This window comes from Caenorhabditis elegans, chromosome V (assembly GCF_000002985.6).
Source record: "Caenorhabditis elegans chromosome V".
NCBI classification, from domain to species: domain Eukaryota; kingdom Metazoa; phylum Nematoda; class Chromadorea; order Rhabditida; family Rhabditidae; genus Caenorhabditis; species Caenorhabditis elegans.
Window position 1 is genome coordinate 4,864,810 of NC_003283.11, and position 22,281 is coordinate 4,887,090.

Sequence of the window (22,281 nt, forward strand, 5' to 3'; positions counted from 1 at the left end):
TTGAAACCGTGCAAACTGAGAATTTCGTAATTAGCTCCGTTTTGTGACACTAGGGCTCTTTGGGAAAGTCAGAAGGCCGTGTCAGGCTAAGACTTTTATGACAACATAGTTCTTCTTAATTTTTACTTTCGAAAAAGTGTTATTCTGGTTTAGATTCACCTCATATTTCAAATTAACTAAATAGTATGATAAAACACTCCAAAAATTTTCAGATTTTTCAAAATTTTCTGTCAAAGTTTTTTTTGGTAAATTGTCAAGTTTTCAAACAATTTGGATTTTTTAAAGAAATTTCGAGAATTGCTACAGAAGTTTGAACTCCAACAATACCAAAATATCAAAGTAAGAATAAATTGTTTCGACTTCTAAAATTATGATGGATGAATCCAAAATTTTTTTTTGGCTGTGCATAAAAATTTTTAGAACATTCTTGACTATTTTTGCAATGATGTTTGACCATTTTCAGCGAGTTTGCTTATTGACAATACGTTAAATTTAATCAGAAAATACTTATTTCAATATCAGGTATCATTTTCTGGAAAACTGTCTCAAAAATCTGTGAATGGACATTTAACCATTAGAGAAGTCACTAAAACAAGAATCAGTTTTTCGATTTCATTCCCCTCTTCTTGCATTTTCGCAATCTTGCTTTTAATTTTAGCGACATGCCCTTGCTCGTCATTGTTTCCGAAGATCAGACTATGCTTGGCACCCTCGTGTTGGTGGCACAATAAACATCTCTCGAGCAACGTGTGTTTGTCCACCACGATCCCTCATCAACACGTTGAAGAGGAGGACCCAGATATTCGAAATTTGTCCTCCACACAGCGCCTCCCTCGTCATTGGGTCACACACACACACACACATATTCTTTTCATTTGGTGTATGTGTGTATGGGTGTGCAAGTGTCATCATTTGCCGTTTGAAGATGTTCGTCGACATTTACGATCAACTCTACATTTCCTATGCGGCTGTAGTCTCTACGCTTGGAATTATTTTTAACGGTTTTCTACTTTTTCTAATATTTTTCAAAAGTCCATCATGTTTAACACCATATACTGTATTCTTGGCGAACACCTCTATAACGCAGCTAGGGTATTGCATATGTTTCCTCTTAACAGTTCCAAGGTAAGAGTTGCTGAGTAGGATTATACTGAAAAAATCAAAGGTTTGAATAAAGGTAGCACCAGGAGATTTTCTCCAAATACGCTTACGATGGACCGGAAAAAAATTTGCTAAAATGCTAGATTTGCCAAATTGCTAAACTTACCTCCACCTTTTTAATTTCCAGAATGCCAAATCTTCCAAAATGTCAAAAATGCCAAGTTTGCCAAAGGTCAAATTTACAATAATTCTAAAGTTAGGAAAATGACAAACTTACCAAGATTGTCAAAGTTGCCAAAATGCCAAAATGCCAAAAATGCCAAAACTGCCAAAATGCCAAAGATGCCAAACTTACCAGAGGCCAAAATTACAAAAATTTTCAAATTTAGCAAAATACCAAATTTGCTGAAATGCCAAATTTGCCAAGTTACAAAGCTTGAAAAAACGTTAAAATTTCCAAAGTTGCAGAAATGCCAAAATGACGAAATTTGCCAAAATTTAAAACATAATATCAAATATTAATTAAATTATTAAAAGTGTAAGTATTGGATTTGGTCTCCTTGTAAAATTATTCAGCCCACCTTTAAAATTTTTTGGAAAGTTTTGAACTTTTCGTAGTTTCATCGGTCACTTTTCGAAAATTAATTGTTGATCATAACACAAGTTTTTATGTTTGGTCTGATGTTTAACACGGGCAATTTGAAAAAAATAATACTTCCTTCAAATTAATTTTCCAAAATGTTATGTTCTCCACATCCGAAGCCGCCATTGTGTGAAATAATTAGCCGTTACGCGCATATTTATTTTGAGCGATTTTGCAAAAACGTGCAAATTTTTCTATATAGCCAAGTATAGCCAATCCAAAACAAAAGAATAAAAAAAATTAATTTCAATATTTCAGAGTTATATCGATTAATCTACGGATCGTTAACATCTACCTCGGTTTTTCTCAATTCTTGGGTCATTGGTGGAGCTATATGATTTTTACTACAATGTGTAAGATTTTCCAATTTTTTTTTGGAAAATCGTAGCGTCATTCTAATCTCAAATAGAAAATAGCAAATGTTTTCTGAAATGTTGCCAAAAAAAATAATATTTAAAAAATACGGCAATTTTGAATAAAAGTTGTTAAAGTTCAATTAAAGTTCATGTTCGATGCACCATGTCAAGATAACTCTCTTAGCCGTTCTGAAATAATTAAGAAAATTTCAGTACACTTCGCTGTTAACTCATTTCTCTCAATTATGTTGTCAATGGTATTTCGATGTATTTCTCTCAAAACCCTTCGATTTCCAACATCTGGAGCATTTGCCATGTGTATCCTCGCATATATGATTCCATTGAGCATGGTTGTCTCGATACGGGGCATTGAAATCACCTCGAATTTTACAATTAATAGCAAGTACACATTATGGCAGTTGGAAAACCTGGATAAATATAGGACTGTGGTGGGAACCACTATGGCGCAGGTAAAATTCCACATTTGCAGAAATAATTAATGTTTAGACAAAGTTAAAAGAAAACTGCCGGTCAAATGTAAATCTCTTAAAAAAACAAGATATCTTGACTCTTTGGCATGAAGTTTGTTGTGCACACTTCTCTAAAACTGTTTTTTTTTGTACTTTTATTGATCAAGATTATTTATTAAAAACACTAAAAATCCCTATAGTTGGTTGATAGTTGTACCCTCGCGTTCTCTGATTCCACAAAATTATTGAAAATGCAGCTGCTCTTACATGTTAGAAAATATAGTGTACTTTGTTCTCTGAAAGTTTGAATTATAGAAGTTTCTGATTGAATAACTAATGGAAACATGAAAACAATTATACTGAAAGGTTTTTTCATTGAAATAGCAAGAATTTTAAGAACTGAGCCTTGTTTATTTGGTTTGCTAGAATTTTAGATGAAAGAGAAAACAAACAAAAAAGGATCTTCCCATTTCACGTGGTTCAAGTTTGATCAAAAGATCAATTCTATAATTGAAAAAGGATGTTTCATAGAGAACTGAAACCGTCATATATTTAGGCGGGGAATTTAAATTTTCTAAGAAAAATATTTTGGCGAGAAATTCAAGTTTTGAGAGAAATTTTGACGGAAAACTCAAATTTTCAGGGAACAACATTTTGGCGGGAAATTCAAATTTTCTGATTAAAATATTTTGGCGGGAAGTTCAAATTTTCTGATTAAAATATTTTGGCCGGAAATTTATATTTTCTGATTAAAATATTTTGGCGGGAAATTCAAAAAACCTTCAGGCAATTCCAATGAAATTCTGGAATGTTCTAGAACTTTCTGGATAATTCGAGATAGTTTTTTTTTCAATAAATTGCGGGGAAATTTGAATATTAAAAAATTTTAGTCAAATTATTGGTAAATTTGAATCATGAAATTATTTCAAAAACCATTTGAAAAAACTGAAAATGCTAAAAAAAAATTTGAATACAGTAAAATTTAAAACCAAGTAGCTTTTATGTAGTTGTTCAAAATTAAAAAAAAATTTCAAAACTATTTACTTTCATTATCGGTACTTTTTTGGTAGGTATTTTCAACAATTTCAGTTATCAACTCTATGGGTGGCCTGCTGCGTTAGCATCTTGTGCATTCCAATATACAGTGTCATGTTTTGGTGTCGATATCGGATTTTGAGAATGTTGGAGCGTCCCGGATACATGTTCAACACAACTACAACTTTGCAAATTAAGAGATTGGTTAAGGTGATTCGCAAAAAAAACCTTTTTTTTCACCAATTTTTCATTTTCCAGGCTCTGACTGTCCAATCTTTGATACCAGTATTCACCTTGTTTCCAGCGTCCCTCATATTCTTATCAACCCAATTTCATGTTATCGAAACCACCAAATTTGGATACATAATCATTTCCTTATTGAGCTTGAGTAAGTGTTTTTTGTTTTCCGATATAATCTCTGAGATTTATCATGCTCTGCGTACTGTGTGGGATAGACAGGAAGCATATGACAAACAGATGTTTTAGAGCACAATAATTGAAAATATTGGAAAATTGTGTGGTTTGTACATAGAGTAGTTTAGTCATGCAAAAATTATAGAGAAGAACAGATAAAACACTAAAGTTTGTGCTGAATTTTCTATAAATTAATACAAAACACATCTTGGGAGGTTGAAATTTGTGTCGAGAATAGCGGTGATTTTTTGACTAAACACATCACTCTTTGCCTTGTTTTAAAAATCTCTTATTTCTAAAAAACAAATTATTTAGGTATCTATGGAAATAAATAAATTTAAATTAAAAAAACCCCCCCTATTTATCATTCATATATATTTTAATTTTTCGTATTTTTTAAATTAGGACATTGATGTGAGATTCATCTTGGATTAAAAAAATATATTAAAGGTGGAGTAGCTCCAGTGGGGAAATTGTTAAAAACCACTCCTTCAAAAATTTTTGAACATTTTTTATTTACTGTCAAAAAGTGACAATTACTCAGTTTTCACCACTCTTGGAAGTCGACAAAAAAACATTTTGGAAGTCGACCAAAAAAAACAAATTCTCTACATTTTTTATACTTTAATTTTGCTTTAATTATTTATATCAAAGCATTGTAGGGGTCGACACCGCTTTGAATATCCTCACAAGCTCATATTTTTGTTAACAATGAGGTGTAATATTAATAGAGGACATACGACACTAGAAAGTTTTTTGGAACAAGGTTTATATATCCTGCCCAATTTTTGTAACCGTAATCTAATCTGTTCCAAAACGTAGGAAATTTTATATAAGGTAACCTCAACTACAATCTAGGTTGCTCATCTTTTCCGTGCACCACCAACACATTTATTCTAGTTTCCATATTTAGGAACGTGCCTCCTCTTTTTTCTTCCAAACAAACGCTGAATAGGGAATAAATTAAAAATCAAAAGAGCAAAATTTTGCATGTCAATTCTAGAAAAAGGATGCAAAGTAGGAAGAAGAAAACGAGATATCGAATTTCTTCCAGGCCCCACAATAGACCCATTGGTAACCATTTACTACGTGCAGCCCTATCGAAAATATATCGTGGATTTGCTGTGGTCCGAGGAGCGTCCGATGGTGTCTCCGTTTCTGTCGAATAATGATCCCAGGTTCTACAGGAGTCGTTCCAATAGTGTTTTGATGATGAGAAATACCCATTTTGTGTGATGCTGCCTTCTGACCTTTTGATCAAATCCCAAATTTTTAATTCTGCTAAACCACCCCACCCTCATTCGCTGCAGCTCTTGCTCCTGGAGCCCTATTGCCATTCATTTATTCGCCGCCGAGCTACATATATTTGCAGTTCAATGTGGATACTTTCTTTAATTTAGAATCCTTACGAGAAAAAGAAGAAGAGAGTATTTATTCTCTTCCTCATTTTCGTCCCAAAGTTTGCGAAGCCTTTCAACCTGTTTTCGGACGCCATACATTTGTTATTTACGAGAATGCAAAAACGTCATTTGCATTCATATAAATAAAGCTGGATGTTTTATTACTCGAGAGAAATATGGTTTTTGGATATTTCAGATTATTTAGAACTTTAAATCTTATTCCTAGTTCCGTGTATACTTAACCTGATTTTGAACCTCGCCCATAAAAATTAATTTTCGTAATTTTAACAGCGATCTAGTTAGACTTTTGAATAGGCACAATTATGACCTCGCTGCCTTTAAGGCAACGGCCTTACATGCATGTCTACTGCCAAAAAACGGGTGATCAGGTAGGTAGCCACTTGGTAGGCAGGCAGATGCAAATGCTAACCTGATAGTTTAGCTTTTCAGCAGTAGCAGTAGCAAATATTTTTTGAAGTTCTGAAGATTTTTAAAAATTGTTCAGATTCATAGAAATGACTATAGTCTGCCTGATATAATTAATTCTTTTTTTTCTGAGAAATAAGGAAACGTTGGCATGTGCTTGATCAGAATGTGATTTATGGAAATTTTGATTTCAAAGAAACAAGTATACCTATGAATGCAATTAACAGCCATAGAAAATGTACTAAATCAAATAAAACTGCCAAATAAAACGTTGCAAACATTTTTGCACACAACAAATCATGAGATATTATTTTTCAGAAAGGTATTTTTTAAATAAAATTATATCATTTTAATTTATTTAAATGTTGAAAGTTCCAAAAAACGTTGGTATCTTCCTAGCTTTTTTGAATGAATCGTAACATTTTCCATTTTAATTTTAAAGAGAGTATTAGCTGAACTATTTCCCTCAATAATTTTCTTTACGTCAACATCAATTAAAAATTGTGAAAAAAGCATCTATAAAAGGCAAGAATATAACGAGTTTAGAGAAAAATTACTCGATAAAGAGCAGTCTGCTATTGACGTTTTATTCGTAATACTCTAAATTTTGCAAATCAAATTCCCAGAAAATTATTATTTAGCAATACGTTTTGAATTTGTAAATTTAATAAATGAAATAGTTTACGGAATTTTCCCTATTCATCTTGCACTCCAATAACTTTATTTCTGATGTTTTTTTTTTAATCTCAACTATTTTTTATTTTATCAAAGTTTTTAAACTGTTTGCATTTTTGCCACATTTTTGTGGTATTCACTTTCTGAGGAACCCAATAATGAATGAAAGGTGCAATTATTTTAGTTCTAAAATGAAGTTCAAACGTTTCAAAATTTCCAGAACGCCGAACTTGTGCTTTTTTCATTTTTCGAATTTCGATATTTTCTCAGAAATAAAGCAGAATTTCTATATTTGACTCTCATCAATTATTCCATTCTTCCATTTATTTTTCAATAAAAATTTCTAGTCATATGAGACAGGAATGCAAAACAAAAATTATTTAGCTTTATTTTTTTTTTTTTGATGAAGAAAAATCACAAAAAAGTTTTTAGTAATTGAGAAATTACTCAAAATTCAAAATTAGTTTGAAAGTGCTTACTTCTCTGCAAGTTAGTATGAGTTCACGTTTTTCCCAGAAGGCTTGAAGGCACGCGTAGGTGACCGCGAGGGAAAATTTGCACCCGTCTTTGTTTTGGGTTTGGCTGACATTTCATTGTACAGATGTTTTACAGATTGTTTTCTGAATAAGGTGTCTACTAAACCAGTTATGAATATAATAAGATAAACACATTCTCAATTCAGAAACATATTTTTAATTTTCCAGAGTACCCTCCATAAGGTATTCCATTTGACACTTCACCTAAAAATTGTAAGATCATGCTGACCAAAAAACTTAGTTAACTAATCTTAGACACATTAAGCCTAATCTTCACACCTTACTTGATCTTCTTGATTTCTCATTGTTCAAATTCATTGAAGCAAGTACACGAGGAAATAATGTTCTTGAATTCCGTTTTCGTTGTCTCATAATTTCATACAACTCATGCATTTCACACGGCCTTCTAATTCTTTTTTGTTCTTTAGACAAAGCTTATGCCAATCTTGAGGTCTGTTGCAGCTGTGCTAGCTCCATTCACTTCTGGTAGGTCAACTTGTGAATCTCAAGATCTTCAGAATTTGTTCCAGATACTTACATGAATACTGCCGACAGCATCTTTGTGATTACGGTCACTATTTTGACGTCGATTGGATTTTTATTGAATTTGCTCTTGTTGTACTTGATTATATGGAAAAGCCCAAGGAATTTGACGCCATATCGCATATTTCTGGCGAACACCACAATAACTCAATTAGTTTATGCGTTATTTGCGGTCACTAGCATGCCAAGGTAAGCAAATTTTTATGAGAATTCTTGGTGTACACAAAATAATAATAAAACATAAAAATCCAAAAAAAAAAAAACCCAGAGTATTTAAAATTTAAATTTGAAAATGTTCAAAAAGAGAGGTTGGTTTCAAGTTCCTTGAAATATCAAAAATAATTCGCTGAAGTTCCAAAACATTCTGGGAGATCTATTTGTAATGTAAAAACACACAAATTTTCTAATAAAACTTTTCTAGATTAAAAAAAATTAAATTACAGTAAAAAGTAGTTGAAACTCAGTTTTCACCTAGCATGATTTTGCAAATAAAATTTTGGGAAATTGGTAATTTGCTAAAAATTTGAATTAAATTTTGAGCAATCTAAAACTTTGTGCATAAATTTTTGGCGAATTTTCAATTAACTTCAAAATTTTTCTTTTCAGGGTTCTTGCCAAGCATCAATACACTATAGTAATCTACCTGGGACCCGTGCAATTTTTCGGCGAATGGTTCAGCTACATGTCCTACGTGGGAATACGTAAGGGGTTTTTGAGTGTTCTTTGATAATCTAGCGCAATATGTTCTTTGAACTCGAATATTTTCAGTTCACCTATCGCTAAACTCCTTCATCTCATTGATGCTCTCAATGATCTACCGATATTTTTCTATTCGATTCAAAAGATTCACAGCGAACACTTCAATAATTCTGTGCATTATTGGCTACTTCTTTCCATTTCTCATATTTGCCAGTTGCTCGAATATTGCCATTTCGTCGTCATTGTCATTCAACACGGCGGTTCTTGACGGAATGGTTGAGAATCTGGAGAGCTATCACATGGTGCTCACCACCGAAATTTCCAATCATCCTTCTCTAATTATTCTGACGCTTGCCGTGACCTGTGGTCTTGTGCCTATTTATTTTGTGATGTATTGGTGTCGGCACCAAATTCACAAGACGTTGAAGCAGACGAGATCCGTTCATAGTCCGTCGACAAGGGATAATGCAAGGAGATTAGTTCGTGTAAGTGGAAAAATTGTTATAAGAAGAAATCCTCGGGGTTTTTGCCATGCGAAAATTAACAAATTATTAATATTTGCTGACAAGAAAATTTGCAAACGCTTAGCGAAAATTATTCGTCTTTCAAATTCAAGGGAATTAGTTTTTTTTCTATTTGTATTTATATCCACTTTTTTTGCAAATTCTCTGAAGCGCAGCTCATTAAAAAACTCCATGGTTCCTGAGAGCACAAAATACATACATTATTATTGCTCCGGGGCAATTGTCATGCACCAAAGAGCCCCCAACAAACCAACGAACCAAATCAAACTATGTACATTTAAATAGAAATTCTAAAATTTCAGGCACTAACAATCCAATCAATTATTCCTCTGGTGTCCGTCTTCCCTGCATCAATTTTCTGGTGTCTTTCCCAGTTGGGATTTGTGGAGCCTACAATGTACAGCTACTTTATTATTCCGTGTCTTTCTTTGGGATGTATAGCCGATCCTGTAGTCACTATCAGATGTGTGCTACCGTATCGAAGATGGATTTTGAAATTGTGTAATATGAGTACTACCGACATGATTACGTCGAATCAAGACAAGAGTACTATATTTCAAAAACATTGATTTCTTTTGTTGTTGTATATTTGTAAATATTGTTTTGTTTTGTAAATAATTTATTAAAAATCTCATATACAGACAACAAAAATCAACAAAGAAAATCAAAGTTGAAAACTCAAAGTTTGAATATCAAGTCAAGAAATGTAATACTACAAATTCAATAGCCCGTAATTGAATATTTGTTGTTGGACGGAGACTTGAGAGTAATTCCAGAATTCTGCACAAAAAGCGAGGGAGCAACTTTTGACGCGTCGTAGTTCCGGTGAGTTATGTCTCGCAGAAGGTGTACGAGGCCCAGTAGATCGGATCCACCACTCACAGCGAAGACCTGGATTATTTGAATGTAATCCCATAGCAAATAAATTATTTTTGTACCTAAACTACGGTACCGGGTCTTGACACAAATTTTTTTGTTATATTTAAAAAAGTGTGCGCCTTTAAAAAAGTAATGTAATTTGAGAACACTTATTGCGGCGGATTTAAAAAATTGATTTTGCATAGGTCCGTAAGAAATTACAGTACTCTTGACAGGCTCTTTGCATTTGACAAAAATTTGTCGTGTCGAGACCAGGTAACATATTTTTGAAGTATAAAAAGCAAAATTTTGCGACTGGGTAAAACATATGTATGATTACTTCAGATTTCTTTTTTTAAACAGGTACTCACAGTGCTTTACGCACATAAACTTGAAGGATTAGTTAAAAAATTCCGTTTCTAAACTTTCGAACTTATATTTTCAGCGTTAACATGTTAATTTCAAAACAATGTAAGCTGTCAAAATAATTTTTTTTGGAAAAAAGAGTAATAAAACCCCACTGGAACTTAGCAGAATCACCTACCGAGTTATTCTTGACTACAACAATTGGTGACAGCAACGACGTTGGCACCTTTCCAGGTTGCAATGACAATGGAACATTCTCATTTTTCACATCGAAATATCTCAATTTATTATTCCAAAAGAATCCTGAAGACGAGTAGATCAAACTTCCAAAACTGAAATAAACTTCTTACTCTTTTTTCGAAAATTTCAAAATTTCAAACTCACTCATCACCCAATGACAACAAAACGCTGACAGTCATATTGTTCTCATCAATTACAAATACTTCAGTTGAACCATCTTCTTTGAAATTTACAGCTAGATTTTTTGCCTCGGAACTTGATCTTTTCGATGTTTTAGCTAGTTCCTCCGTGTATTTTTTACTGGATTTCACGAACATCGGGTCGGCGATTTTACTGATTAATCCCATGCTCGAGCGGAGAACATCGTTTACTTTCGCGAGATTTGACATATCTGGAAATTAGTATGAAATTTGATAAAACATGTATAAACCATGCAAATTTCAAAGTTTTTGGAGATCTAAAAAATTGCTCACTTTTAGTTGCCAAATATGTATTTGCAAGTACTGCAAACGACGACGGCGATCCAGGCCCACAAACTTTAGTATCCACATCAATTTCACTGCAGATTGCCGAACTCATATCACTTTCATAATCTTCCAAATCTGAAGCTGTCATGTAACCACCCAACTCCTTTGCAAGCTTCTGTGCTGTTTCTCCATGATAAAAGGCATCCAGTGGACTTTCATAGTCGGCAATATCAGTTAACAGAGTAGACAAACTCGTGCAAAGAATCTTATCCTTCTGAACGTTTGCTTTGAAGAATTGTGCAAGGGCAGGAGCGCTGGATCTTTTTTTCAAGTCTTCGGATAATTTGAATCCTTTATTGCATTGTTGAATAGTTGGTAAGACAAGATGTTTCCATTGGACTCTGTTAGAGGAAAATTTTTGGAAAGCTCTGTATAAGCCATTGAGGGTGCCGGGAGTTCCTGATGCTTTCGGCCCAACGTGTGTGAGCTCTGGGTTCTTTTTGAGTTCATCGATGTCGGCGTTCATTGGCGCAGTTTCTCTAAAATTGATAAGGTTCAGGGTAGTTTTTAGTTTTCAAGATAAAAGCTGTTTTACATTGCCCGGCAATTTTTTCTCAAGATTTGCCGAAAATATTAACTATCAACTAGAATTTGGCAAAACATGGGCCAGCTTTGTCAAAACGACGGAAGAAAAGGGTTCAACTTTGGCACGGTCTAATCAAAGTCTGGTGGCCAAAGTAACCAATTTTTAACCCCTAGTTAATATTTTAGGCCTCATCGAGCTGTGCAAACACCGAATGGCTGGCGCCAAAAAGCATAAAATACATAGGCATCGCGTAGGCACGCAGGCATCATGACATACCTGCCCGTAGCTTTAGAGCTTACCTTGCAATAATAGTAGTAGCATTTCCGTTTTTCGTTTTTACAGTCATCATGAGCCCACCGCCAAGACTGGCTTTGTTAGGCATTGCTCCCATTAAACAGAAGCTTGCAGCAATTGCAGCTTCAACTGCATTTCCCCCTCTGACCAATATGGATTTTCCGATTGCAGAACATTCGGCAGATGATGTGAAGACTGCTGCACGAAGGTTTTCGTCATTTTCAAATACTTCGACGCTATTTACAGACTCTAGAATCGTACTTTGATGGGATTCTGGAAATATTACAAAGTGAAAGAAATGCATTTTAAAACCTACTTGTCGTCGAAGTGGTGGTTATTATTTCAGCCGGAACAACCGGAACCACAACTGGATCCAAATCTTTAGAAAAATTGAAATCAACTCCTTCCGGAGATTCTGTAGACGTTTTAAACCGTCTGCGGAATGTCAACGGCGAGCTGCTTGGTGATATAGTTTGCAATTCGAAGTTCTGATATGTTCTTGTAGAGTATTCTGAAGTGGTTGAAGAGGATTCAGATCTGGTGAGGAAGAAGGCGATAAGACCAAGAACCAGTGCAAGGATCACTATGAATTGAACTAGGATTATTATCCAAGGGACATCGAATAGCCTGAAAATGGAAAAAGTATTTTGTTTCAACCTTATTTTGGGAGCACATCAACTGGATAAGCTAATTTCCGGCCGCTGTACAACTTTGTAAAATTAATTTTTTTTAAATTTCGCTTTTTTAATAAAAATTCTGAGCTTTTCACTAAACATTTTTGTGAAGTTTCAACAAGAAAGTTGATCGTTTTGAGTGGTTTTGAGTCTGACTGAGCAAACCAAAATCGCCTAGATTAGTCAAAAATTTCATTTAATGAAATTTTGAAAGTTTGGGATTTTTTGAGGATCTTCAAATATTGCTTCAGTTTTGATAGGCGATTGTTATCATTTTGAAACGTAAATAAATAATTTTTAAAAAAATCAAAAGCACTGAAAGCCGGAAAAAAACCGGACAAAAATCTTCGTGTGATTTCTATAAATTTCAATATTTTTTTAGAATGTTTTAAGGCAAATTAAATGCAAAATTACCGTTTTTATTATTAAAAAAATCCAATAAAAGTCAAATAATATACCTACATCCCTCGTTTCGCCTTTCTGTTGTTTCCCGGGTTTCTGAGCGTTGGCAAAGGTGACGGTGGATAGATTTCCACATTTCCCAGCTGACTTTCCATTCAATTTTTGATCTAGGAAATGGAATTGAAAGCAAGTTGAGACTAAGAACACGATGAGGAAAAAACAATGCTCAAAAGTGACCAGATGGGTCTTGTTTAACTAACGGATCATCAACAAGACGAGGTGTGAAGAACATCGAGTTTGATGACAATGAAAAAAAAATGGAGAAATGTGCATCTTGAGGGGAAGAAGAAAATGAAATAAAATTGATATATCTATATATCGTATACGAAAAAGGATAAAGATGAGCAGAAGGAGGGTGCTTTAAGGGGTTGTTGTTTGTCCACTGCGAGAAGTGACGATGATAGCTGTTTAAACAGTAATCGAGTGGGTGCGTGAACCATCTCCTCGAGCGGCTCCAAATCCAAATGACCTGTTGAAAAGGAGGAAAGGCTTGACCAATTGGGATACTTATTGTTGCAATGTAAAAAAGCCAAAAAAATTGTTTAGATTAATTCAAGGCGGAAATTTGTACCAGGGGTCGGCGGCAATTGCCGTTCGACAAATTGATTTGACGACAAATTCGGCGAATCGGTAAATTGCTGGTTTGGCGATTTGCCAGAAATTTTCAATTCCGGCCAATTGCCGGTTTGCCGATTTGCCGGAAATGTTAATTTTCGATAAATTGCCGACTTGCCGTTTGCCGGATATCAGATTTGCCGGATATGTTTCGAGGGATTTTCAATAAGACGGAAGCACTTAAAACTATGCATTTTTGAAAATTTTCCCGTTTTTTTCTACATATTTTCATAGAATATGCTTAATTTCTAAAATAGATGTAAGAACGGATCTATTTATATTTACCGTTTGAAATTAAATTTTTGAAATGTCCAAAAAAAAAAAAGTGCAAAACCACAATTTGCCGAATTTTTTCATTTCCGACAAATCCGGCAAATCGGTAATTTGCCGGTTTGCCTGTTTACCGGAAATTTTCAATTCCGGGAATTTGCCGATTTGCCGATTTGCCGGAAAAAATATTTTGCCGCCCATCCCTGATTTGTACATATGGTTCATAAACCTTAATGTTTTTTTTTCTAATTATGAAGTTGAATTTCTTCTTTTATTTAATGGCTTCCCTGTAAATGATGTCCACTTTGATAATTTAAGAAAAAATTTTAACAAAAAATGCTATCAATTTTTGACAGAAAAAATTTAATTTTTATGGAAAAAAAAAGATTTTTTTTCTTAATTACTTTACTGTCTGAACTCACAATCAGAAGTAACAATTCACAATAAAATTTGCTAGACAAATGTTTATTCCTCAAAAAAATGTCCGGTTTCACTTAGCATAGGCATCAGAGATTGGGCAGCAACCATCGTCAGCGACCAAAATGAATCCATATGGGCAGAATCCACCGATTCCTGGCATTGGGTCAGATCGGCATGCATGAGCGTCCACGTCGTAAACGTCGGCGGCATTGCAGCAGTAATCTCCTCCGGTAACAGTCATTCCGTTTGCACAAACTCCGCCAAGAGCTGGAGATGTTTCAGACTTGCAGGAGAGATTGGCAGCTTCTGAAAGTTATTGGTAATCAGGAAAATGGAGGAGCTCAAAAATTAGTGTCTTACCAACAGCCAAAGCGAGGCAGACGGCAGCAACAATGAAAACCTTGAACATTTTCAGTTGATCCAATTGGATTGAAGTGAGTTTAACGACTCTCTGGCTCCCTTTTATACGGTTTTTAGGAAGATTTTTGGTTCCATTTTCAATTTTTAGAAAAGCTGAACAAATTGGTTTATAAACCTTGTCCACTGTTCATTATTTGATTGAAAGGAAAAAACCCCTCCTACACAATGCTCAACGAGCACTATAGTTTGTGTATCTGTCTGTCTACAGTAGTTTGGTAGTCAGGCTGACGAGACTTTTGGGATTGCCGTAATTTTCATTTTTACTAGTTCAAACAATTCGTCAAAGTTGTGCCGATTTCAACTGTATAAACTCAAAATTTAATTTAAAAGGTAGGCTGCTATGAAAGGGAAAAATGTCTTTAGGACTACGAGTTTGCCTGAAGCCTGCCTACAATCCTAATTACTCACTAATTATTCACATGGGAAATTGGCACGAGGCACGCATAGGCTGCCTTGAAGGTAGGCTGGTTTTTTCGTGCCTACACTGATGCCCTGAAAATAAAGGTCCGGTTTAAACAAGGAATTTATAATAAACAACGAAAATCTTAGCGTTTTATTTATTTTTTTTTGAAAAATATCAAAAACTGCGTCATATGTACATTTTAGCAGCTACAGTAAACAATAAAAAGTCCGTTGTGTCTTCAAAAGAGCACAACCGGCGTCTGCGTAAATCGTTTGAGCACACTTTCAGAAATTGCACTTGGAATGCTCTGAAATTCTAAACAAATTTCATTTAGGCGCTGCCCGGATGTTTCCAAGCACTCACTCTTGATTTCTTGTCGATAATCCTGAACGACTGACATCAATATAATACTGTCAATTGATGGATAAAGACTAAAAAGACAGTAGATCATTCCTGACTCGAAGTCGAATTCCAAGTTGAATAAAGGTGCACAGAGGACTGGTACAAATGGGAGGTGGAAGATAATTGAGGGAATGGTGATTTGGAGGATTAGGGTCTTGAAAAGTTGCTCCTGAAGTTTTCGATTAGCAACTGAAAAGCTGGCGAGTTTCTCCTGCATTTTTGAGTTCATTGTGGTGCCGCAGTAGATGACGATGATGTATTGAATTATTAAGTCGAAAATTAACCCTCCAATAAAAGCAACGTTATGCCATCGAATAGAGTTGTCTTCTCTCTGGAAGGTTTTTAATAAAATTGACATTTTTCACCTTGTTACAGATTTTGGAGAAAAATGACTTACCCTTACAACCACAAAGAAACCGACTGTTTTCTCCACATCCATTTGATACGTGTCGAATAAACTTTCTCGCATGTAATTTCTCGAATAGCGGTCCGACGGAGCACAAAAATAGATCATGAAGCTCCAACCCATTCCAATCAAAAAGACGTATAAGAACCATACGACACACCTCCATGTATTGAAATATTTCAGTTTTTCGTCGCTGAAAGTATTTGTAGTATTTTTTAAATTTGATCTGGGCAAACTTTTCTTACAATAGCCTAAGCAATACTAAGTCTTTTAAAATTGAAGTTTTGAAATTTGGGATTTTGTTTTAAAATACTCGGAATATTTCAATTTGCTGAAACTCTACAAAATAATTTTTTTCAATCGCGTAAAATTAAAAATTTCCAACTCTCACTAATTTCATTTTTTGAATTCTCTCCAAAATGAGAACTCCTTGAAAACTTTCTTGAAAAAAATCCTCATTTTCCGAACTATTAGTATTCGTTTTTTTTTCAAAATGAACACAAATTTCTTTCAATACATGTTATTCCCCCAATCAAACAAATCAATTCAATTTAAACATTACTTTTTTGTTGCAACCTTTCAAAAGGGAATCAATTCTTACTTGAACAATGTCCAATATCTAAACACAAACTGAATTGCCAGCAAAGAGATCATCGCTGAGTAGACACCAGTGTATACCATAAGCCCAGTTTCCACTTGCTTAAAATTCTCCCAATCTGGGCCCAAACTAAAGAACATGAGACCGGAATTGTGCGAGTGAAGATACGGATGAAGACTAGCTTTCATGAAACAAAACACGATTCCAATTGTCGAGAACATGATGATCATGTACTTGTAGGATCCAGCTATTCGTTTGGTTTTGGCAATTGTTAAGTAGATGAGATATAGATTTATAAGAACGGTAGAGGCAAAAACGACTTTTGAGGCTTGTACAGCAAACGGGTAAAAGAGAAACCAAACCATTGTACAGTAGTGTTATTGATGCCAACTAAAATGTTTCATGAACACCGCAGACAAGACTCTGATCAGATAATTTCCGGAGATGCTAGACCGGAAACATTTGGCCGGGGTACATTTTCTTACCGTCTAGACGTGGGCCGCATTTGTAAATTAGTAGTAGGGTTCCTTGTTGTAAGTTTTATCGCCTGTAGCACAGGGTTGAAAAGTTTGAAAAAGTTTGAATACCCTAAATTCAAATACTCGGAGACAGTATTTAATGAGGGTTGTAAAAGTTCAATTTAAAATTTTAATGCAAAAATTCCTGCTAAAATCTGTACGGCTAAAATCTGTACAGACAATCTAACTTGAAACACATATGTAGCTCGAGAAATTCAAAATTTCATGGAAAACGGTTCGGTAAAAAAATTCTAAAAAATAACACAAGATTTTGCATTGTACAAATTTTCATTAAATTTTCTTATTATTGATTTTTTAAACTTTTCTTGCAGATTTTTTCTCTCATATTTTTTAATTACACACATCTAAAAAAATCACTGAAAACCCGGAAGAAAATCGAATATTGCCCGGTACTCTAAATACATAGTAAGAAAAACTCTGCTCTTCGAAAAATCCGAATGTTGGAAAATATTTTAATAACGCAGCCAGAACAACTGTCAAAGTAAATATAATTATTTTATAATACAAACAGACAAAAAACATATAGTCAGCAGAATCCAGAATCTTCAAACATTTCAGGATGTGAGAATTCGATTTTTAAAACATTGAACACACGCCCAAGCTCTCGATGCGGTCGAGTTTCCCAAATGGATTTCTGTAATGAAGGTTTTTTCGAAAAACCGTTTCAAAATCTAATAATGATAAATACCTGTATTAATTTGTTCACTTTCAATAAATCAGTCAATCGCTGAATATACCGTTCCCTTCTCTGTTCCGTGATATAATAGTGGTGTAGATCGTTTGATAGGATTTGTTGAAAGTGATCAGTGATTTTGAGAATCTCCCCTTGAAATCGTTTTCCAGCATATTCGAAGCGAGCTTGTGCAAACATGAACGTTAATTCAACATCTGTTGGGTTCAGTTCACTTATTGCCTCTACAATATCAAAGTCCTTCGCGTGGAGAGAAAACATAAATCTAAAAAGGTAAAGTTAAACACCTCGTTTCTTTTTTTTCTGAGTTACTTTTTAACATATTGCGAAGAATAGTCACTCATCCAACATGTATCCATTTTAGTTTTTTCTCTATCCAAACATATATTTCGAATTATTTTTTGAGTCGCAATAGCTCCTGGATTCGATTTTCGGTAAAACGCCGTACTGTAGCATTTGTGCGCTTTGCTCCAAACATGCCAAATTGTTTGGACAAGTTTAATCTAAAAAATAGTTTGCAGTTACAGGTGGATTGAAAAATAAATAATGGCATCGGTTCTGGGTTTTTGCTTGTGTAGACCGAAAGTGTGTCTCAAAAAATTTAAGAAGAATTCGAAAAATTTGAAACAAAAATATTTTTTGTCTCATCGTCAGAATTTCGAAATGGGAACTAACTGCAAATTTGCCGAATTTGCTGTGCTCGACAAATATTTAAAAAAAAACCGATTTGTTTCAAAATTTCCCAACCGCTGGTCTTCCTTTAATGCCAAATACCTGCAAAGAAGGATGCAGCTTCTGAAACTCGTCGAGATGTGTGATCCATTTTGCAATTATCGCAACGTAAAATTCAACAATATCCAAAAATTCGGACTGTCCGAGTGTTCCATAAAACGTGACGTTTCTAGCATCATACTGTATTAGTTTGAAGCCAAGTGACAGCTTTTTCAACTGCGTTTCTGCGTATATTGGTGTTGCACAACCTTCATTCAAACGCGTTGAAATTTCAAAAACCAGATTATCAACGTTAATCAAAGTTTTTGGTGAGCATCTGATCGGATCACATAAAATCAAAAATTCTGGTCGTCCAACAAAATATGAAAAACTTGGTGGGACAGGAGATTGTGCAACCCCCCAAATTGAGTCACGGTTGTATTGGAAACCTGTAAACACAAAAAGTGATTAAATATTTTTGAGGTTTTGTAAACTTACTTGAGGGATCCATCCCTGTTTCAAAACATTTTTTAAGTCGGCAAGGCTTGCATAAACATCTGTAATTTCAACAGAATATAAAGAGCGTACGGAGTTTTTGAGATTGGAACATTTTTTATTTAGTATGATTTGTTGGGGTTGTCTTATAACATTTGTGTAGCGCCATTGGGGAAATTGCTTCAAACCCCGCATATGAAAAAATTTCCAAATGTTATATAATTTTTTTTATTGCAAAAATTTCAATTTTTCCTACTTTTGGAAATCGTCGATCAAATACTTTTTTTGCTTTGAATTTTATAATCTACCTACATACGTTTCTGATTATTAATATTCAAACATTGTAGAGGCTCGAACATGCGACAGTACTATAGTTTTCTCAAAAAGTAACAAAAACTTACTCATTTCCACTTCCACCCTTTGCCAAACATTTCTTTGAAGCCCATTGACCGTTCTCCTAAATTTTTAAAATTAAGTATAAAATAGGAGCGGAATTAGGTCCCAAATTCATAATTGATTTCGTTGCATATCGTTTTGAGCGTTTTAATGAAATTTTAAGACAATGCTTTACAACAAAAATTTCCATACAACTACTGAAATTGATATTTTAAAAAAAGTAATGAAATTTCACCGAAAACTTATTGCCATCCCTAATATTAAGGAAAAAACTAACCTGAAAAACGCAGCACAGGCCCTACAGCTGAACACTCCGAAATGTGTTCCATGTGCTTTTTTACCACAAATTCGACAAGGAAACAAGATTTTCGTCATGGTTTTCGAATTGAAAAGTAGTGCAGGTTTTGTGTGAGAATAGTCACTGAGACGCAGACAACAAAATAAATGATACGATGCGAACTGATAAAAAATTTGTATTTTTTTCTCAAAGGTCTATAATTTTCGTTAAGGGTGGTGTGAGTTTTGAGAGATCTCATCAATTGAGTGAGGATCAACAATTTTTGAAAAATGTACAAAAAAGAAATAACCGGACAAAGAAGAAAAAAAAACGAAATCTGCACAGGTATCTGGCATGGGGTGTACTCGAAAAATGGGGTCGTTCCAAAATTGACTCGTAAATTACAGTCGATACGTTTGTTCTGACATAATGAAAAGTCACAAAGTTGACACAAAGTCACAACGGTTCCTATCATCAAAACAAACCATACAATTTAATCAACTCACTTCCAGTAGAGTATAAAAAGAAATAGAGATATCTATATACAGTCTGCCGATTTTTAGCCTGTAGAAATGAGGTTAGGAACATTTATTTTTCTAAGTATTCTGTTTTTTAAGTGTCATTCATCTAAAATATTGATCTTCAATCCAATATATGGATTTAGCCATGTCAAATTTATTAGCAAAGTGGCGGATATTATCGCGGATCATGGTCACCATGTGGTAAGTTTATATTTTATATTTTCACAGTGTATGTTGAGAAACAAATTATTTCAGACTTTATTCCAACCATATCATATTGCTCTGAAAAACCTGGATGGGTTGGTTAAAAACAAAAATATAGAAATTTTAAACTACCACCCAACACACTACGAAGAGTTGTTGAAAGCTGAACCCCAAGCCTTCTCATTCTTTTGGGACTCTCATTTGGTTGGAAATCCAGTTATTGGAGCATTTCTGATGCCGAAATTGATCGGTGGAGAGTTCAAAATAACAGCAATGGGTATGGATATTTGGGAATTTGTGTGATAAGAACATCAATATTTTCAGAGGTTCTCAGCGATCGCAATATGTTAAAATTGCAGTTCGTATTAAAACATGCTCGGCTGATAAAAGTTGGAGGCATTTCCACGTAGCTCCAAATTAAAATTATATTCTTCTGTGAAATTTATAAAATTTCAGAAAAGCTCGACGGGCGTCGATACCCGTTTAGCAATTTGGCAATTCGGAAATTTTCTAATTTTTTTTGTGTTGGACAAGAAAAATTGTATATTTCTTCATCAAAATTTCTCAACTTCGGGAGTTATTTCTGGCTGGTTACAAAAACCGTTGGAACAGTTTTGAACTTTTATGTTCTCTAAATCACATGAACTACAAATTGGGAAAATCTGTTTTAATATGTATAATCCGCACCGTTCAAACGTACAAAACTAAGTTTGATCCCAATTTCACACTCGTTTTGTGATTTACCTTTCATTTTGGAAATGCGACACTGCACCCTTGCCCTACTTGTGTATGCAGTGGGTTATGTCCAATCTTTAGTTAACGTTAACGTCCCATCAACACTTTACTACAAGGTAATTTTCAAATGAACTGACTAAAATGACCTATTCAAATGAACTGACTAAAATGACCTATTTAAAAAAAATGAATTTTAGGTAAATGATACAGCATTCATCGGTTTGCCAGTGTCGGCAAACTATAGGAGAACGTATTTTAAAGCGTTTGAGCCTGAAGGTGGTGAACAGATATACAGAGTTTGTAATGGGAAAAACAAGAAAACTTGCGGTTTTTGGGAAGATGTGAAGGTAAGCCAGTTGAAAAATTGAACAGTTTTGTGGGCAAAGTCTGGGCAAGGTTTTAACGCTGCCTGTCAAGGTTCCCTAGTTATTACCCAAGCTTTGTCCATTACTGAACCAAATTTCTCGTGAAGTAGCGCCAGTGCTGAAAGTTTTAAAAACTGCTCCTATGGTGCCAAAATGACGGAATATCTAAATAAAACTTTTCAAAAATGTTTGGAAACTTTTTTTATTTACTGTCAAAAAGTGACAAATACTCAGTTTTTGCCATTCATAATTTTGGAAGTCGGCCAAAAAAAATGTTTACCTACATTTTTTATACTTTAATTTTGTTGTAATTATTCATATTAGTACATTGTAGGATTCGAAACATGCAAAATTGTTTTGGATTTCCTCAAAAGCTCATATTTTTCAAAATTTTGACAATTTGCCAACACTTTGACACAAATTTATGAAAAATCTAGAAATTAAGGTTGGAGTGTTTTTTTTATGATTTTTGGTATTTTTAGAACAATTGGAATAGTTTTTAATCACTTACCCGATGACCGATCTTTACTAAATAATTTAAAAATATACTTCACACGTTTTGCAGACAAAGAAGAAAGTTGCTTCGGGAGTCACCACATACAATAAGAAGAAGAAAGCTCTGGTTATCAAAAAAATGAAGGCCTCTGATTTTGGAAACTATATGATTGGAAACAAAAAGAAGTCCAGATACGTAATAGAAAAAATAAGCCCAATTCCAATTTAGAGAATAAAGACTATTCCGGAATAAAAGTTGATTTCATTACTGTTTGAGTACTGTTTCACAAACTAGTTTTTCACAATAAATTCAAAGTTTTCCGTTCGGTTCGGCAATTTGACAATTCTGAAATGTTTTTTTTAAATTTGTATGTGCTGGGAAAAAAAAACATTTATTATAGTATTTCTTCATTAGAAATAAGTTTTTTTTGGAAATTCCGGCAAATAAACTGATTGCCGGAGTTTTTCAATTGCCGCCCGCGCTTGGTGGAAATGTTTTACAATTTTTTTTTTCAATTGGAATTGGATTTAAAACCGAACGCCAAAGGT

At 34.2% G+C, this 22,281-nt stretch overlaps 7 protein-coding genes, 1 non-coding gene and 1 pseudogene across 10 annotated transcripts; 5 read left to right on the forward strand and 4 right to left on the reverse strand.

Moving 5' to 3' along the window:
* The first annotated feature begins 854 nt into the window (after window positions 1–854).
* On the forward strand, window positions 855–5,583 carry srd-32 (Serpentine receptor class delta-32). The gene is made up of 6 exons (NM_071902.6): window positions 855–1,125; window positions 2,003–2,097; window positions 2,314–2,570; window positions 3,660–3,815; window positions 3,864–3,993; window positions 5,074–5,583. The coding sequence occupies exons 1-6, from the start codon at window positions 926–928 to the stop codon at window positions 5,253–5,255; spliced, it is 1,020 nt and encodes a 339-aa protein (NP_504303.1). The 5' UTR covers window positions 855–925; the 3' UTR covers window positions 5,256–5,583.
* Window positions 5,584–7,482: 1,899 nt separating this feature from the next.
* Window positions 7,483–9,467, forward strand: srd-33 (Serpentine receptor class delta-33). The gene is made up of 5 exons (NM_071903.4): window positions 7,483–7,542; window positions 7,587–7,788; window positions 8,206–8,300; window positions 8,368–8,783; window positions 9,125–9,467. The coding sequence occupies exons 1-5, from the start codon at window positions 7,494–7,496 to the stop codon at window positions 9,389–9,391; spliced, it is 1,029 nt and encodes a 342-aa protein (NP_504304.2). The 5' UTR covers window positions 7,483–7,493; the 3' UTR covers window positions 9,392–9,467.
* Window positions 9,424–12,878, reverse strand: T19H12.6 (Gamma-glutamyltranspeptidase 1). 2 transcript variants are annotated; one of them, NM_001373022.2, is made up of 7 exons: window positions 12,770–12,878; window positions 11,950–12,260; window positions 11,639–11,906; window positions 10,760–11,292; window positions 10,431–10,677; window positions 10,225–10,378; window positions 9,424–9,713 (listed from the first exon to the last, which is right to left on the reverse strand). In NM_001373022.2, exons 1-7 carry the CDS (start codon window positions 12,862–12,864, stop codon window positions 9,543–9,545), a joined length of 1,779 nt encoding a protein of 592 aa, NP_001360571.1. In that variant the 5' UTR covers window positions 12,865–12,878; the 3' UTR covers window positions 9,424–9,542. The 2 variants fall into 2 exon arrangements, with proteins under 2 accessions (NP_001360571.1, NP_001343634.2); NM_001356635.3 differs by having other exon boundaries at window positions 12,766–12,876.
* T19H12.13 lies at window positions 12,230–12,379 on the forward strand. The gene has a single exon (NR_068710.1). It is a non-coding gene; the product is annotated as an Unclassified non-coding RNA T19H12.13 (non-coding RNA).
* Window positions 12,879–14,106: 1,228 nt separating the features above from the next.
* Window positions 14,107–14,505, reverse strand: T19H12.15 (CC domain-containing protein). Its single transcript, NM_001356636.3, has 2 exons — window positions 14,435–14,505; window positions 14,107–14,380 (listed from the first exon to the last, which is right to left on the reverse strand). Exons 1-2 carry the CDS (start codon window positions 14,481–14,483, stop codon window positions 14,145–14,147), a joined length of 285 nt encoding a protein of 94 aa, NP_001343862.1. The 5' UTR covers window positions 14,484–14,505; the 3' UTR covers window positions 14,107–14,144.
* Window positions 14,506–15,135: 630 nt separating this feature from the next.
* str-32 (Seven TM Receptor) lies at window positions 15,136–16,668 on the reverse strand (the record flags this gene model as incomplete). Its single annotated transcript, NM_071905.1, has 4 exons — window positions 15,136–15,212; window positions 15,261–15,630; window positions 15,697–15,898; window positions 16,307–16,668. 4 exons carry the CDS (start codon window positions 16,666–16,668, stop codon window positions 15,136–15,138), a joined length of 1,011 nt encoding a protein of 336 aa, NP_504306.1.
* Window positions 16,669–17,368: 700 nt separating this feature from the next.
* nhr-220 lies at window positions 17,369–19,510 on the reverse strand (annotated as a pseudogene). Its single transcript has 7 exons — window positions 19,413–19,510; window positions 19,141–19,196; window positions 18,743–18,801; window positions 18,308–18,693; window positions 17,846–18,036; window positions 17,531–17,798; window positions 17,369–17,476 (listed from the first exon to the last, which is right to left on the reverse strand). Coding segments are annotated over exons 1-7 (1,166 nt in total).
* Window positions 19,511–19,980: 470 nt separating this feature from the next.
* Window positions 19,981–20,547, forward strand: T19H12.12 (Glucuronosyltransferase; the record flags this gene model as incomplete). The annotated part of the gene is made up of 3 exons (NM_001028976.4): window positions 19,981–20,134; window positions 20,189–20,414; window positions 20,462–20,547. Exons 1-3 carry the CDS (start codon window positions 19,985–19,987, stop codon window positions 20,545–20,547), a joined length of 462 nt encoding a protein of 153 aa, NP_001024147.2. The 5' UTR covers window positions 19,981–19,984.
* Window positions 20,548–20,862: 315 nt separating this feature from the next.
* T19H12.3 (Secreted salivary protein) lies at window positions 20,863–22,000 on the forward strand. The gene is made up of 3 exons (NM_001028977.3): window positions 20,863–20,988; window positions 21,070–21,219; window positions 21,803–22,000. Exons 1-3 carry the CDS (start codon window positions 20,896–20,898, stop codon window positions 21,959–21,961), a joined length of 402 nt encoding a protein of 133 aa, NP_001024148.1. The 5' UTR covers window positions 20,863–20,895; the 3' UTR covers window positions 21,962–22,000.
* Window positions 22,001–22,281: the final 281 nt, after the last annotated feature.

What these genes read in the sequence shown, in the direction of transcription:
- srd-33 (NM_071903.4), top strand. Translation starts at nt 7,494, where the DNA reads ATGCCAATCTTGAGGTCTGTTGCAGCTGTGCTAGCTCCATTCACTTCT. An exon ending in GCTAGCTCCATTCACTTCTG is followed by an intron (nt 7,543 to 7,586) that starts GTAGGTCAACTT and finishes AATTTGTTCCAG; the next exon opens with ATACTTACATGAATACTGCC. An exon ending in GCGGTCACTAGCATGCCAAG is followed by an intron (nt 7,789 to 8,205) that starts GTAAGCAAATTT and finishes TTTTCTTTTCAG; the next exon opens with GGTTCTTGCCAAGCATCAAT.
- srd-32 (NM_071902.6), top strand. Translation starts at nt 926, where the DNA reads ATGTTCGTCGACATTTACGATCAACTCTACATTTCCTATGCGGCTGTA. An exon ending in TGGGAACCACTATGGCGCAG is followed by an intron (nt 2,571 to 3,659) that starts GTAAAATTCCAC and finishes CAACAATTTCAG; the next exon opens with TTATCAACTCTATGGGTGGC. An exon ending in AAATTAAGAGATTGGTTAAG is followed by an intron (nt 3,816 to 3,863) that starts GTGATTCGCAAA and finishes TTCATTTTCCAG; the next exon opens with GCTCTGACTGTCCAATCTTT.
- T19H12.6 (NM_001373022.2), bottom strand. Translation starts at nt 12,864, where the DNA reads ATGGAAAGTCAGCTGGGAAATGTGGAAATCTATCCACCGTCACCTTTG. An exon ending in TACATATTTGGCAACTAAAA is followed by an intron (nt 10,678 to 10,759) that starts GTGAGCAATTTT and finishes ACTAATTTCCAG; the next exon opens with ATATGTCAAATCTCGCGAAA. An exon ending in TTGTTGTCATTGGGTGATGA is followed by an intron (nt 10,379 to 10,430) that starts GTGAGTTTGAAA and finishes AGTTTATTTCAG; the next exon opens with TTTTGGAAGTTTGATCTACT.
- T19H12.3 (NM_001028977.3), top strand. Translation starts at nt 20,896, where the DNA reads ATGCGACACTGCACCCTTGCCCTACTTGTGTATGCAGTGGGTTATGTC. An exon ending in CATCAACACTTTACTACAAG is followed by an intron (nt 20,989 to 21,069) that starts GTAATTTTCAAA and finishes AATGAATTTTAG; the next exon opens with GTAAATGATACAGCATTCAT. An exon ending in GTTTTTGGGAAGATGTGAAG is followed by an intron (nt 21,220 to 21,802) that starts GTAAGCCAGTTG and finishes CACGTTTTGCAG; the next exon opens with ACAAAGAAGAAAGTTGCTTC.
- T19H12.15 (NM_001356636.3), bottom strand. Translation starts at nt 14,483, where the DNA reads ATGTTCAAGGTTTTCATTGTTGCTGCCGTCTGCCTCGCTTTGGCTGTT. An exon ending in CTGCCTCGCTTTGGCTGTTG is followed by an intron (nt 14,381 to 14,434) that starts GTAAGACACTAA and finishes AATAACTTTCAG; the next exon opens with AAGCTGCCAATCTCTCCTGC.